A 15592-nucleotide genomic window follows, 5' to 3' on the forward strand; every position below is an offset into this window, starting at 1 on the left:
GTTGAATGCACAGCAGGTGTTCATAAAAGGACAGCAAGGGAAACCAGGAGAGTAACAGTATAGCCTTCTTCCTGGACATGATGAAGAAATAGCCTTTGTATCTAGAGTCTTTTTTTACCTCCTTAGGTCCCTGTCATTTGGATTCTAATACTAATCCTGTCATAACAACATAAAAAACAAACAAAAAAAACAATTTCAAGATAAGCCGAAATAAAATATTTCCACCTTTATATCTAGGCATTTCCTTTGGACTGAAATAAAATATTCCACATATTGCTAAGAAAATATTTAGTGGTCAACAGATTTATTATTTATACAATAAAAACAAGCTTATCACAAAGCTTGATTATACACATAGAGCATGACACTTTTCAGATTTTCACCAAATTTTGTGGGAGGTATCTCAACCTGTAGAAGTATATAAACACAGATGTGAAAGTGTATCACAGTTTTAGAAATCTGGTAAGCATACTTGACTTTATTAAAAGGAAAATGAAATGGGTCATTTGCAAAATAGTAAATTCTTAGAAATGTGAAGGTGTTTCTTCTAGAAAATGTGCATGTTGGTTCATGCATGCAGGAGAAGAGAAGGATCAGCCATAGTTAGATCTGAATTGGAAAGAATTGAAATCAGGATAGTGAAGTGTTTATATAGGAAACCATGAGACAAAACTGAACTCTAGAACTGGTCACTGGCTTAGTAGGCTGCTTACCTAATATTTGCAAGCTCTCAGCACTACAAAAGAAAGAAAAAAAGAATCAATGGAGTATACATGGAATAGTTTAGCAAGTCCATTCATGATGGCTAAAACTAAGAACCATGAAAGCCTTCAATTGCCTTACTTATCACTTTTTCTAAATTTGTGGCCAGCTTTTAACTCTAGGCAAGTAAAATGAGTTTATTTTCCTATGTGTAATAGGCCTTCAAAAAGATACAATCATGGAAGAAGACAAGTAGAAGAGGGAGAGGGAGGGAAGGGGAAGAAGAAGAAGAAGAAGAAGAAGAAGAAGAAGAAGAAGAAGAAGAAGAAGAAGAAGAAGAAGAAGAAGAAGAAGGAGAAGAAGAAGAAGATCAACAACAACAATAACTATAGCAAACAGACCAATGTATAGGGTTGTCCTAGTTAGCATCACTTGCCAACTTGACACAATCTCAATCTGATTCTTAATTCTTTTTTATCTGGTTGGTCTGTGGGCATAGTCTCTGACAGATTTTCTTGACTGATAATGATAATTCATGTAGGAGGTCCAAGCCCACTGTGGGTGGTACAATCCCCTGAGCAAGTGGTCCAGGGTTGTATAAGGAAACTAGCTGAGCAAGTGAGTAAGCCAGAGAGCAAGGCAGCAAGCAAGTTACTTCATGGACTTCCCTCAATGATGGGCTGTGACTTGGAAGTGAATGATGAAATAAACCGTTTCATCTCCCAAGGATCTCTTGGTTAGAGTGTTTTATAACAGCAATGGGATAAAAGCAACAGATCAAAGAGGAAAATGCAGATTTATAAAGTAATTTAGGGTAAATAGTATTCATTATTATTCAAATGGAATTGAACCAGGGGATTCAAGATTGTCCCTTCATGACCATCCAGAGACTGTCCCACCCAGGGAACCATCCCATAAACAACCACCCAAACCAGACACTATTGCATATGCTAGCAAGATTTTGCTGACAGGACCCTGATATAGCGGTCTCTTGTGAGGCTATGCCAGTGCCTGGCAAATACAGAAGTGGATGCTCACAGTCATCTATTGGATGGATCACAGGGCTAGAGGAGCTAGAGAAAGTACCCAAGAAGCTGAAGGGGTCTGCTCTTGCGCCCATTGGACTCGCCAGCAAGAACGACACTGCAACAGGATCCTTCTGCACATGTTTATTGGGAGAGCTTGATTGCAGAGGTGAAGAGACCCCAAGCCCAGAACTGTTGCTGCTTATATAGGCCTAGGAGAGGCGTGTCTCACACCTGGATCGGTTGCGCATTCTACTTCATTTGCATGTTCCTCATCTGATTGGTTATTCTCTCTCAGTACCTCACAGAACCTCATTAACATACCTCATTTGCATGTCTCACATCTGATTGGTTATTCTCTCAGTACCTTATAGAACCTCATTATCATACCTCATTTGCATGTCTCTCATCTGATTGGTTAACTCTCTTAGTACTTTGCAGAGCCTCATTATCATGCCCGGGCCAGGCAGTGTTTTGGCGAAAAAAACTTTACTGCATAAGTACGCATTGGTTGTTTGCCCAAACTTATGCGTCGTAGCCAGCAGTAGCCAGCGCCACCCTGCAACGGTACATGTGGCTTCCCACAGTCTGCAACCCTATAGGAGAAACAACAATATGAACTAACCGGTAACCCCCGAGCTCGTGTTTCTAGCTGCATATGTAGATGGCCTAGTTGTCCATCATTGGGAGGAGAGGCCCTTGGCCTTGCAAAGATTATATATATGCCCCAGTACAGGGGAATGCCAGGGCCAGGAAGCAGGAGTGGGTGGGTTGGGGAGCAGGGCAAGGGGAAGGTATAGGGGACTTTCAGGATAGCATTTGAAATGTAAATGAAGACCATATCTAATAAAAAATTGTTTTTGAAAAAAAAAAAAAAAGACTGTCCCATCAGGAAACTAAACTAAACTCTATGAAGGGAGAAAATGCTTATGATTCAATTATGAATAAATTGCCCAAAAAAAGGAAACAATGGGCATACCAGTATATGCTAAGGAGCTAAGAAAATGTTTCCTCCTCAAACTCTTGTCTGTTGTTTCATTCTAATAAGGGCTAAGATTTGTTTCAGAGATCTTGGGAAAATAACAGGTAGTAACTTCAATGAGAACTGTCAGGATAGGTGACCTGAGCAAGCTACAGGGAGAGATGAGTATAATGCTGGGGCCTGAGACTGATTGGAGAGCTAATAGGTTCTGTACATAGCTACTGTAGGCTTTCATATAAGACACTAGCTTCAACATAGTTCGGTGCATGTCCTCATTATGACAAACAATCTGCTGGGTTAAATGAAATTTTACATACATAGTTAACAATGCCTTCTATTCTGTAGGCATTAGGGGTGACACATGGGATGGCTAAATGTTTAAGCAATGAAAAGCTAGATTAATAGAAATCTGACTAGCCAGTTAACAATATACCCTTTAATAAAGACATATAAGGCATTTAATTGAATATGCTGAAAATTACCGCAAAGATGGATGGCTTCTCAAAACGCACTTCTAGATGATCAAATAAACCTGCTGTTTTGTAGACTGGATTGTGTCCTACAAAAATCGAATGATTTAGCAGTCTCCAAAGCTGTGAGTGGTGAGTTCCCATTGCTGAAGCCTCTCAGAGCAATATGAGTTGTAGAGGTAAGCAGACGTGTCAATAGGAGACCCTTCATTAATATTCTTCTGGAAGCTCACCTGTGAAAGGCAGGCTCGAGGCTCATGAGGGGTAATTTAGCATCATTGAAATACTGCGTTTATTATCTAATTTGTTCCCAGTAGGAATATGTGATTTGGAAGATGTGACACAATGACCTAGAAGCAGTGTTTCAAAACAACTTTATTGGAAAAAAGAAAAAGGTGATAGAAAAACTGCACAATTTATAATTCACAATTAAGAGTCTTCTAATAGTACATGTACAACCAAACATGTTAACCACAGTGGGCAAAGAAAATAACAGTCCTTGGTTAACTTTTCGTAAGGATAATCAATAATTTATTTATTCTTTTATTGTCACAAATTACCACAATTATCTAGCTACATGACCAGTGTCACTACATATCACGGGAAGATTGTCCACCCACACTTTACTGAGACAAAGACAATTGCCATGTATGTGTTAAATGTACAGGAAGATGTTAAAGGGGGGCTACTTCATGTATAAGACAAGATGCGGCATGTAGTTTAGTAGCAGATCTGATTTAGCATACACTATGCCAGGAGGTAAGCATAGACATGTTTTGGCATTGAACTATTAAAATAGGAAATAAGAAAATTAGCGAAATAAATCCAGATTTTTAACTTACAATAGATACATTAAAATAGGAAATTAATTAGGTCCTTAGTATTTTTGTTCATTTTTTTTCCTTTTGTTTTTTCATTGTTTTCTTTTTTTTTCTATAAATGTGTGCTATGAATATATCACAAGTTAAGGGAAGATATTAGCCAAAGAAGGTACCAGCATATGAAAAACAAATTAAAAAGTACCAGGTATTTTTTGCTTACAAAAAATTTAAACTGTAAAGTCACAAAATATATATAAAAATGCCACATTGAACGAGGCAATGATACTCTACCGAAACTGGTAGCGTGCTCTCTAAGCCAGTTGTCCCCATGTGTCTGGTCATACGGTGGTCACCGACAGAAAGGCATTATGGACCCTAGTGCCATCTGGGGATTTGGCCCCATGGGTCATCAGTTCTTGGATTGTCATCCAATTATCCAAAATTTTCTTGTTTCTTTTTTTCATCATCTTTTTGTGGCTCAGTTCGATGATGCTCAGCTCTTTCTTGCCTTCCCCACTGCTCTGTGGGCTCTCTTTAAGGCTCTCCAGCCGACTCCGCATCATGAACTCCCGGCGCCGCCTTTGCTCCTTGGCCCGGACCAGGTGTTGCTTTCTCTCCTCCTTGCTCCAGTAGCGCCCCATTTTCATCTCACTCATGGTGTCGTCATCTGTGGTCATGCCACTCCGCTCCTCCTTGATCTTTAAGGCACGTTCCTTCAGAAGTCGGTCTCTCACTGGCCTCTTGGTGATGTACCGGGTCCCATCACTCCTAATTTTTACCTTCCATTCCATCTTGGGCTCCGAGCCCCTTTGCGATTCCTTGCACATGCTCACCAAGCTAAGCTGACTCTGGGCATACTCCACAGCCGATTTCTGTTGAATTAACTGCATGTAGCTTTGATAATGCCGGGCATGCGCCGGAATGTTGGCGTATCTGTAGGAGGAACTGTGGTAAGGAGAGAGGTATGGAGGATGCTCGCTGACTGTGTGCTCCTGATCCAGAAGCTGGCTGCTTTCTAGACCCTTCTCCAGGCTTTCGATGCTGCAACCTTCATCGTTGGCTTTGGCTTTGGTAGATGCATATTCCCTGGTGCTCTGTCTGGGAGGGGACTGATGGGCTGTCATCATGCTTCTCAGATTTTTCTTATTGGTGAGGTTGATCATTCTTGGAAGGGAACTGTCCGGGGACCTGTCTACAGTCAGCGGAGTGCTTCTGCAGCTCTCCGCCGTATTGTACGCACTCGAGCTGTCCTTGTCTGACTTTTCTGGGTGTTCCATGATGTCATCCAGTTTCCCCCGTTGCACATCCAGGCTGGTGTTGTAATTTCGGAATCCCCCATCATGCAATGCCCAGATGTCTCCGTATTGGTCCGTCACTTTCTGGAGCCTGTGGGCCTGCATGATGTTCTGGCACTCTAGCTCAATGTTTCGCAGCTCCTCGTTAAGCAGCTGCAGCTCGTGCTCCACCCCGTCCTGTTCCCCTCGATTGCACTCGATGGTACTGCTTGAGTAGTACAGGTCATAATCTCCGTGGTTTCGAATCTTAAGCTCCAACAGCTGCTGGAAGCCTTCGCACACCTCCTGGTTGCTGGCACAGTCGGAGTCTAAGCAGTCACCCCCAGCACAGCTCTCATTGCATTGATGCTCAAGGCTCCCTAGCGTGTCTTGGCTCTGCCCCAGCTCTCTCTTGCTCTTCAGGGCGGTGCTGTGGGGCTCCTCCACTGTGTTCTCCTGCTCTGAGCTCTCATCATTCCGCAAGCTCTCATCCGTGCGCCCCACGCCACTGTCCTTCTCCTGGTTGTTGGAAGAGGAGGTGGCCGTATCTGTTGTGCCTTCTTCTTCCTCCTGTTTTTTTGGCTGAGAAAACAGAACACAAGATATTATTTTTGGAAAGCCCTGGCTGTTGTAAACTTGCTTGAAGAACAATGTTTTGTGGCTAGCTGTTGTTTGCATAGGAATTTTAGAAATAGAGACAATTAGTTCACAACAGTCTTGTGTGTAGCATAACAGAGGAAATATGTTTCCTTATAACTGTAACACTCGCTGGGTATAAATGAGACAGAGAACCTGGTAACGAAGGATCTCTACATTCAGCTTTTCTCTTTGGGAAACCTAGCTAAAGGATATATACAAAGTGACAACTTCTCAGGTGAAACCACTCCCAAGAGTCATGAAGACAAAGTATCTACATCTTTTTCAGCAATTTGTAGGTCTAATGCTTAAGTAACTATTGCTGATTCTTAACTTTCTTTAAAGGAAGTCGAAGAAGGCAGAAATGACCACTTATACACTACTGATGTATCATTGATCTATTTAGTGATCTACCAAAGGCACCGCCTGTACTGCCCGTTTACCAACCACAACTTTACTCCTTACCTGAAACAGCATGAGTTGGAAAGGCAACTGAAAACAATTACCTGTCGCCACTTACAACTTGCTGACTGCCCTGTATGCTTCTGTAAAATCTTTTTTGGTTGCCCACCCCACATTGTGGTTTTAGGGTATAAAGTGAATACTAACTGGACCTGGATTGAAGCCTTTCAGGAGCTGTCCAGTGACATCTCTTTTGTCACTCCAAGCATTGGTGGCAGAATGCTTATTTCAGAAGGACCACCACCACATAAATCAGGGGGTGGGGGTCTTTACGGACAGGAATGTGCAGAATATAGTAAGGCTGGTATCACAAAACAGCAGGTCCATGTTAGGATGCTGTACTGGAACTGCAAACCTCCATCTCTCTCTGTAGAGGAGGATGCCCCACACCACACAGGTCTAGGCTGTGAGTTGCTTAGTAGGCTGAAGGCAAAGCTCTCCTCCTATGGTCCACATTAGTTATGGTCAGCATGTTGTGTTCCTGGATACATGGCCACAGTGCATCTCCTTCTACATCATCCATCTCAGAAGCAAGAACAATGTCCCAGAGCTGGACCATGTACAAAGTATTCTTAGCCACTAATTTCCTGCACAGGTGAGATTTAGTCGGGGGCAGGTGGAATTGGTTAAGGGCATATGTTTAATCTGAGCCACACTTTCTGCTGGAGACCTACATAAGGGCATCGGAAGAAGGAAGATTCGCTCTCTCTTCTTTGCCTGCTTGCCTTGTGGGACTGAGCAACTGCTAGACCCTTGGACTTCCATTCACAGCTGCTGGTGACCATTGTTGGGGAGTTGGACTATAGACTGTAAGTCATCAACAAATTCCCTTACTATATAGAGACTACCCATACGTTCTGTGATTCTAGAGAACCCTGACTAATACAGAAATTGGTATACATTCGGACATATGTTCATTAAGTAACAACATTCTTCAGCAATCGTCCCTGTGGTGTGGAGCCAGCTTAAGAACAGATATGAGCAGAAGCAGTCAAGCTGACTTGTGAATGATGCCATAAACTCAAGCTCCTGTGAAGAATATGACCTCCCTCTCCTCAAAAAGAAACTTGTGAGTTGTGAAGAAGCATGCTCTGTAGCCCTTTAGGAGGGCACAACTCCGGCTCTGTAGCCCTTTAGGAGGGTGCAACTCCGGCTGGCTGGCCATATGATCTGATGCCAGTCTGAAATGCTCAGATGCCCGAACCTGTACCTCCATAGTAGGACTGCCTACCCTACATATCTTCTTCATTTTTGCAAGAGGAAACTTCTCTACATGAGTAGACACAAGGTGTCTCTGCATGAGACCTTCGCCTTTCTTCCTGGTATAGGGGTATAAGCTAAGTCTTTGCTTAAGGGCTGACAGACTTCTGGAGATGCAGCAATCCCTTCAGGGGTTCTTGACTCTTCCTGCCTTTGGAGTCTGGGTGTAGTAGCAGAATCATAAGGTTCCATTTGGGGGATACTGGATAGCTGTTTGGCCTGATCCAGTCTGGATGTCTATTGTTGCTTACTTGCTTTTTGTTTCCCCCTACCTGTTAATTTTTTTCCCTGGATTTTGTGAGTCCATGTTGGTGACAATTGGTTTGATAGAGGCTGAGGGATTTTGTGGCTATAGCAAGACTCTTCTGAAAACTTTCTGTATACAAGGGACTCTGGTTCTGAAGAAGCAAACACTTCCCTGGATACCCAGGATGACAAGACCCCCGGGAGGGGGTGGTGCTAGGACAACTTACTATAGTAACACATGGAAAGGCCTCAGAAGAACATACCCCACTCCTGGTTTAGAAGGATCTTGGCTCATTTGGAAGGTGCCATTGAGAGTGGTCAGCTCTTAGCCTGAGGCCACCCATACTTCTTGGGAGTTCAGGGCATTCTGAGACACTAGTAGGGGTGTCTGGCAGATTGGTGATTCTGGGAGATAATGTCCCTTAAACAGCACATCTGGCTTGAAACATTTCCTGAGTAGTGACTTGTCCTTCAGCTACCAGATAAACCTCTCATAGAAGGGGTCCCAGAGATGCAATGGACAGAGATGAGTTTAATCCCATGAAGGCGAATTGCCCCTAGAATTCCTCAGACTAATGATGGTAGAAGTGGAGTGCTACCATCTCTCCTTGGTGACAGGAGATGTTCCTTTATGGTTTTTTTCCATAACTCACTTTATACCAGTGCCTGGTGGCCTTTCTCTGGTGAATCTTTGACTCTGTGAGCCTTTGTAGTTTTTAGGACTGGCATGGCTCCTTTAAAATTTTCTTGTGGTCCTCTTTCAGACAGTTCTTAAACAGCAGGCAGTGAACTAGCGCATAAAGATCTTGAGCCCTTTAAGTTCTTGCTCTGCTAATTTTAAATCTGTTGATTATTCCAAGTTATGTATAAGATTGCTATTTCAGCTAGGTCTAGCTAACAGGGACATGGCTGAGAGTGAATCCATAGACGCATTGGAAACTAAGACCAGGAAAAACAAGCAAGCAAGCAAACAAACAAGAAACAACAAAACCAAAGCCAACCAACCCAAACCACCACCACCAACAGTAACAACAACAACAACAACAACAACAACAAAACACCAAAAAAACCCAAAACAAACAAAAAAACAACCCTCTATCAGGTGCTGTGGACCTGGCTTCATTTGAAAGCCCATCTGAAGACTGTAGAAGACTTGAAAATACAAACCTTAAGATTAGATGACCTTGACTTTTCTATTGGCTCACGAATACAAGTCAGTTTTAACTTTCTTTTTTATAGCCTGGCAGTTTGTATTGTAGTCTCCTGACTAGCTGAAAAATAGATAAACTTTGTGTATGTGTGTTTCTGTATATTCTGTTGTATGCACATTATATTGTATGTGTTTATATGACAGGATGAAGGAATTCTCTTCAAACTGTTTCAGTTACATGAACAGATGCATAAATTAAGACTTTCGCATTTAAAAAGTGCCTGTTTGTTCAAATCATTGATATACAGTGTGCTTGGGTGTGCTGGCCAGGTAGGGTTATATTTATTATCACTAGATATAAGATATGAGAGTTGTGTCTAAATAAATATAAACATTTGTAACATTCTTAAATATTAGTTAATACACTTAAGCTTGTTAAATTTTGTGAAAATGAAGGATTATTCTGCAGGGTTATGAATGTACTTTCTCCCATCTTTTGGCATATGGCATTTAAAGCTTGATTTCTCCCTGGGGTTTGCTAAGGTTATTGTGATTCAAAAGTATAACTAACATGTGCAATTCTATATACAAAGAGCACAAAATGAAGAAGTTAAGATATCTTTGACAAAAACAAACAAACAAACAAAAACCCAGAAAACAATGTTTATAGATAAGAAGTAATTTTGTATACTATGACTAACCCAGGATGAAAAGGAAGAAATGAAAGAAGGAAAGTAAGGAAGGAAAGAAGAAAGGAAGGAAGGAAAGAAGAAAGGAAGGAAGGAAAGAAGAAAGGAAGGAAGGGAAGGGAAGGGAAGGAAGAAAGGATGGACAGGCTTTGAGCAGTCACGGAGAATCTGTAGATGGCAAATCTTACAAGACAAATAAACTATCATGTGTTGCCAGTGAGCTATAATTAGAAAGAGATTGTTTATATTTGTCCAAACTCAAGCATTAACACAGTGATATCAAACCAGAATCTCAATGCTCTATGTCTAAAGCAACAAGGCACTCTGAAATTATGTACTTATTCTTAGCAAAATTTATGTTAGGCAGTTCTAATATTCAGCTACCAATCAGGACGATTATTTTAAAATGCTGTATGCAGTGAAAGTAACTACTTTTTTGGTCAGCTGCTAATTCTTACCAAAGTCCTACCGGTTTCCATGGTTACTGTTGTCTTTATTCATCTACATTTTTGCTTCTTCACCAAAGTAGTTGAACACAAGTACATGAAAAAGAGTCTAAGTCGTTCTTCTTACTGTTAATTTAAGTTATAATTTATTTTAGATTTCCATACATGAATACTGTGTTTATATCATTTTCTTGCTTCTTCCCCATCCAACTCCTCCTAGGCCCCCACTCCTTCTCAACCTTCATGGCTTCTTTGTTTTAATTTTTATTGTTAGAAGCACAAGTGTGTATATGTGTGCATGTGTTTGTGCGTGTACATATGTGTTTTTGTGCATGTGTGTGAGTGTGCAAGTGTGTGTGAGCGTGTAAGTATGGGTTTGAGTGTGAGTATGTGTGACCATGTAAGTATGTGATTGTGTGAGAGGGTGTGCATGTGTGTTTGTGTGTGTGCCTGTGTGAGAGTGTCCAAGTGTAAGTGTGAGTTTGAGTGTGAGTGTGTGTGTGTGTATATATAAATACAACTGTCTGACTCCATTTGTGTTGCTCATGTGCACTTGTGTGTAGGGTTGACTACTTAAGATTGGATAACCTATCAGGGGACTTATCACTGGAAAGTATGATTGTCCCTCTGTCAGCAACCTTTGATTGATTGCCTGTGGCTCTTTATCTAGGGGGAAGGCCTTGTGGGTGTCCCTCAGTCTGCACTGGAATATTATCTCGCATCATCATTACGCAAGCCTTATTTAGATGGCTGTATGATTGCACTTTCCTGGATACAGCTTTCTTGTCATACATAAAAGATGCTATCTCACAGAAGACGTTCAACCCCCCCTGGCTCTTACACTCTTTGTGCTCCCTCCTTCTCCAAGGCTCTCTGAGTGTAGGACACATTTGAATACAACTTTTAGGGACAACTGAGCGCATAAGTAAGCTGTCTTTTCTTTAATAAAAATTGGCATATGGCTACAGAAAATTATATCTCTTTGCTTAAAGCTAGACTATAACATGGAGTGTTTTGCTTATTTAGTTCAATATTTTCCTTTTAAAACTTTATAGCTGTGCATATCAAGTCTTCGTAGGACTTAGACTCATTACACAGTGAGGCTTGTTCGGTGCCGTGACATAATGCCTGCTACCAACAGAAAAGAAGAGTGAGCAGGACTTCGCAAGGAGCACCAGCTGTCCTTGGCTCGAGAGCATTTCTTCTAAACCTCTTTGTTGCCCAAACGTCACTGAAATGACTGAGGTAACTTCCCCATCACTCACTTTCCCTCCAGTGTGGGCCAGTCAGGCTGGCAACTAGCAGAAAATCAACCTAGCTACAGGATGGCCAGGCAGTGATGCTGCAGAGACAGGGGGACACATCAAAGAACTGAGAGAGTTACTGTAATCATGAAAGAGTCATTTGTGTTAAGCTTACTGAAGGAGGAATGAAGAAGCATTCTTCTATGCTGGGAAGAAGTTCTCTTCTAATAACTACCACAGGAGGCTGCCCGGTGCAGCAGCCACCACAGCCTGTGTAGAAAGTGCTTCAATGCAGTCATTTCTCTCTGCATTCATACCTCAGGCTGATGCTATTTTCATTTTAGTCACACGTGGTGTGGTGAAGATGGTCATTTAGAATACCTGCTATGGTCTGCCTCAGTTTGTCTGTAAGCTTCCCCTTGCCCACCTCGTTCCTATTAAGCTGTTTACTCTTGACTACTAAGAGCAAAGCCAAAAGAGCTTGTACCACTCTGCCCTTCTAGTAACAAACACCTCAGGGAAAACAAGAAACAAAACAAAATACCTCTACTAAGCAGCAGCATCAAACACCACATGGTTTGAGGAACCTACCCTTCGAAATATTAGTGTGAATGATTCACTGGGCTAAATTGCTTCTCAGGGAAAATGAGAACTTCTGTATCCATGTCTTAACTCTCACTGAGGAAAAGTCCAATGAAGGTTAACCACAGATAGTCACTGTGTTAGACTTCTCATCGGCTTCATGACTCGCCTTCAGTCTATGATGTAGTGAGCATTACCATTTACGTGGATATTAGCAGATCTCAACAAATGGAATTAGAAGAGCCAAGGCTTTAAAGCTAGTGTAGACAAAAAAGGTGACTCTATTCTTCGAGCAGGATTGGCTTTCAGCTTCTGGTCCTTTTGTGCCATGTCCTAAGCACTGGGTCTTCCTCTTTGGATTTGGGAGGAGGGTATGCCAGGGAGATGGGAGACCAGGGGAGCAAGACTGTGGGGTGGCCTGATTTGTCATTTCCTTTCTTATCCTCAGAGACAGGATGTCCCACTGACCCACGAGCTGGGGTTACAGGTGTGCTTGGAGCATGAGGTTGTTGTTGTGATGTCTTGCTCTGCTAGGTTCCTCTCTGTGCTTCTCCCTGATGGTTCTATCTCTAGGAGCAAGCACCCGACTTCTCTTAAAGTTCATAATTTGTTTGGATTGCCTAGACGCAACGGAGACCTTGTATTTATTATTCTTTCCCGACACACAAGACTTACTCAAGACAACCCCAACTCTAAACCCTAACTACACCCTAATTCAGCAGGAAGTAGCAATAGTAGCCATCACCAAACTTTCAAGATGGAAGAAGGAATAAAGACAAAGGATTGAAATCACCCCTGACCTGGATACACCCGGGTATCATTTTCTTAATAAAGTTCCGAGGGTATCTTCGAGCAAAGGAATTGAAGACTTTTAAAATGCCACAATAAGATCTAGCTGTAGTGCATTTTCTTAATTAATGGTTGATGTGGGAGATCCCAGACTAGTGTGGGTGGTGGCATTCCCTCGGGTGGTAGTCCTGGGTTCTATAAGAAAGCAGGCCAAGGAAGCCATAAGACCAGGCCAGTAAGCAGCACCCCTCCATGGCCTCTGCCTCATCTCCTTCCTCCAAGTTCCTGCCATGTTTGAGTTCCTGTCTTGATTGCCTTTAATGATGCACAGTGGTGTGGAAGCAGAAATCAAATCAACCCTTTTCTCCCCAAGTTGCTTTGGTCATGGAAATTCATCCCGGCAACAGTAACCTTAACTAGGATGGTCATGGAGGGCTTTCTTCTCTGCTCCTGAACCCCCCTAGAATTAACCCAGTGCAGAGGCAAGTGTGGGCTCTGCTTTAGCTCCTGGCCTCCTTTCTGGCTGTCTATATGATACAGCTTTTTTATTCTGTAGTAGTCTGAAGCCATACCATTATTTTCTACACCCATTGAACAATGATTCCTTCCCCCAAAACACAGGCACAAGTGTTAGTTCCCAGGAAATTTTGAGCAATGCTGATTGGCAGGCATAGACATAATATCAAAAACATGTTTTGACATGTGTGCACATATCTAATAGCACATATGGTATGAATGTGCATACATTATTTACTTTCATATAGAACAATTTACCAATGGCCTAATGGGATGAATATGGTAAAATGACTTTCTTTCCTTATCACAGAGCATCTGTGTTCCACATTGCACTTTCTGCTTTGTTTTCCCTACTTGTTAATTTCCTCACCACTAGATCTGTTTCCTTATCCTAGCAAGTTCCACTACATCATTAAAAACAATTAAACCCGGGGGCAAGAAATTTTCTATGGAGAAATAAAAGTAAATAAAAAATAATAAAATATAAAATAATATAAAAAAATAATGAAAGCTCTCTCTAAATAACCACTGTTTTGTTCCCCAAAAGGAATGTCACATAAATAATAAAGAAAACGTAGCCGTGTACCATTCAATTCTAGGATTCTCAAGCTTTCCCTACAATACCTTCCCTTACTTGTTATGAACACAATGATTAATGTCTAATGTCTCAAGGATAAATCAAATTGTATGTAACTAGCAAAGGAAAGCTGCTCACAGCTCCATGCCAGGCTCTGTCCAACAAAGGCTGCATGGTGTGCCTTGCCCACCATATTCTTGATGGTCTACTACTTTGGGCAGTTTGAGTTTCTATGTAACAAACTTGAGACAGTGTAGAAAGGCTAATGTTTTTCTTTGAGTCCATAGCAGCTGGGTAACCCAAGACAGTGTAAAAAGTTGACCTTGGTATAAAGCCATCACTGAGGTGCCTACAATGCTGAGTTGCTGAATTGACCTTGCAATCATTGTCACTGGTCAATGAAAAAGCATGGAAACAAAAATCTCCATTCCAATCCCAGAGTGCCTTGCTGTTAACATACTACCTTGGTGTTGTTTTCCCTCCTCACCCTGGGAGTATGACTCTCTGACAGGCGGTGTTCCCGACAGGACATTTCTAATGCAATGTTATTGTTTATAAGGGCAAAAGACGGTTTGAAGGTTTCTGTACTTGTCGTCAGTTTTCAGTCTTGTGGTGGAGAAAAATTTCCACACAATGCGTGTCTGACCTCGGGGGACATTAGGTGTTCCTTCATACAACCTCGCATCTGTATTACATCTGATGCGTGGGTAGCATTTGGTACTGTATCACTTTACCTAGACAGCATCTCTGCTTTACTTCTTTATTCCAGCAGTACCTCCCCCCCTCCTCAATTCTGTATCAGGTCACATTTTGTATCTAAGAAAGAAAAAGCCCGGAGCAAGGACTTTTTTGCTTGTAAGAGGCGGCTGCCAACAAAAGATATCTTTATTTGTGGCCAGTGTTGAGGCCATACATAAAAATTCCAACCCTATCTATACTACAAAAGAACCACCACCCAGCAGCAGCGTTTCTGAACACAGACCACCACTAGTGGAGGGGCCAGTAACAGTCACAATTCTGCATCACGCCTGACTGTGCTGATGGCATAGCTGGCAGTCTTAAGGTTTAGTTACTGCATTTTTGTTTGAAGTAAGCATATTTCATTGTTCAGTTTGGAGAGGTGATAGGATGTCTATGTTTCATGTGGTTAAACCTGTCAGGATATATTTAAAAAAAAAAAACCCAGACATCTTTATGACGAGGAGGAAACAATTAAAGTTGAGAACGGGATGATAATTAAATGAATTAGTAAACTGTCAGAGAAATGTTAACGAGATTATGTCAGGCAGATGAAAGACAAGAATTAGACATAAAAATCTAGGTCATCTGGTCTTGTTTTTCCGTGCTGTGAAAATAACAGAAATAAAGAAGACTACGAGACTCACTTTGCCTTAGCCCAGGCTGTGATCGTCCCCCATTTTAAACACTTTAAGGTCAGGAACTCTGTTTTTAAAACATTCCCGCCATCAAGTATGGAATTTACAATGTATGAAGAGTTCAAATTTTTGTTGAATGAATATGTGACCTTAATACAACATGATGTCACAGACAGGAGCCTGTCATGGCTGCCCTCCGAGAGGCCCAACCAGCAGCTGAAAGAGTCAGATGCAGGCAGACACTTACAGCCAACCAATGGACAGAAGCCACGGAACCCTGTGGTTGAATTAGGGAAAGGCTGGAAGAAGCTGAGAGGCAGGGTGATCCCATAGGAAGACCAGCAG

The 15592-nt window shown here is 41.9% G+C and overlaps 1 protein-coding gene across 1 annotated transcript in view; it reads right to left on the reverse strand.

The window, feature by feature from the left end:
• Window positions 1-3624: 3624 nt before the first annotated feature.
• Pdzrn4 (PDZ domain containing ring finger 4) overlaps window positions 3625-15592 on the reverse strand; it is a 359992-nt gene continuing 348024 nt past the window's right edge. The window contains 1 exon segment of the mRNA XM_021183579.2: window positions 3625-5856. Within this exon segment, the coding sequence (XP_021039238.1) occupies window positions 4339-5856 (1518 nt within the window). The 3' untranslated portion in view covers window positions 3625-4338.

Source organism: Mus caroli, unplaced genomic scaffold (assembly GCF_978045245.1).
Source record: "Mus caroli unplaced genomic scaffold, Mus_caroli_1 scaffold_16, whole genome shotgun sequence".
NCBI lineage: Eukaryota > Metazoa > Chordata > Mammalia > Rodentia > Muridae > Mus > Mus caroli.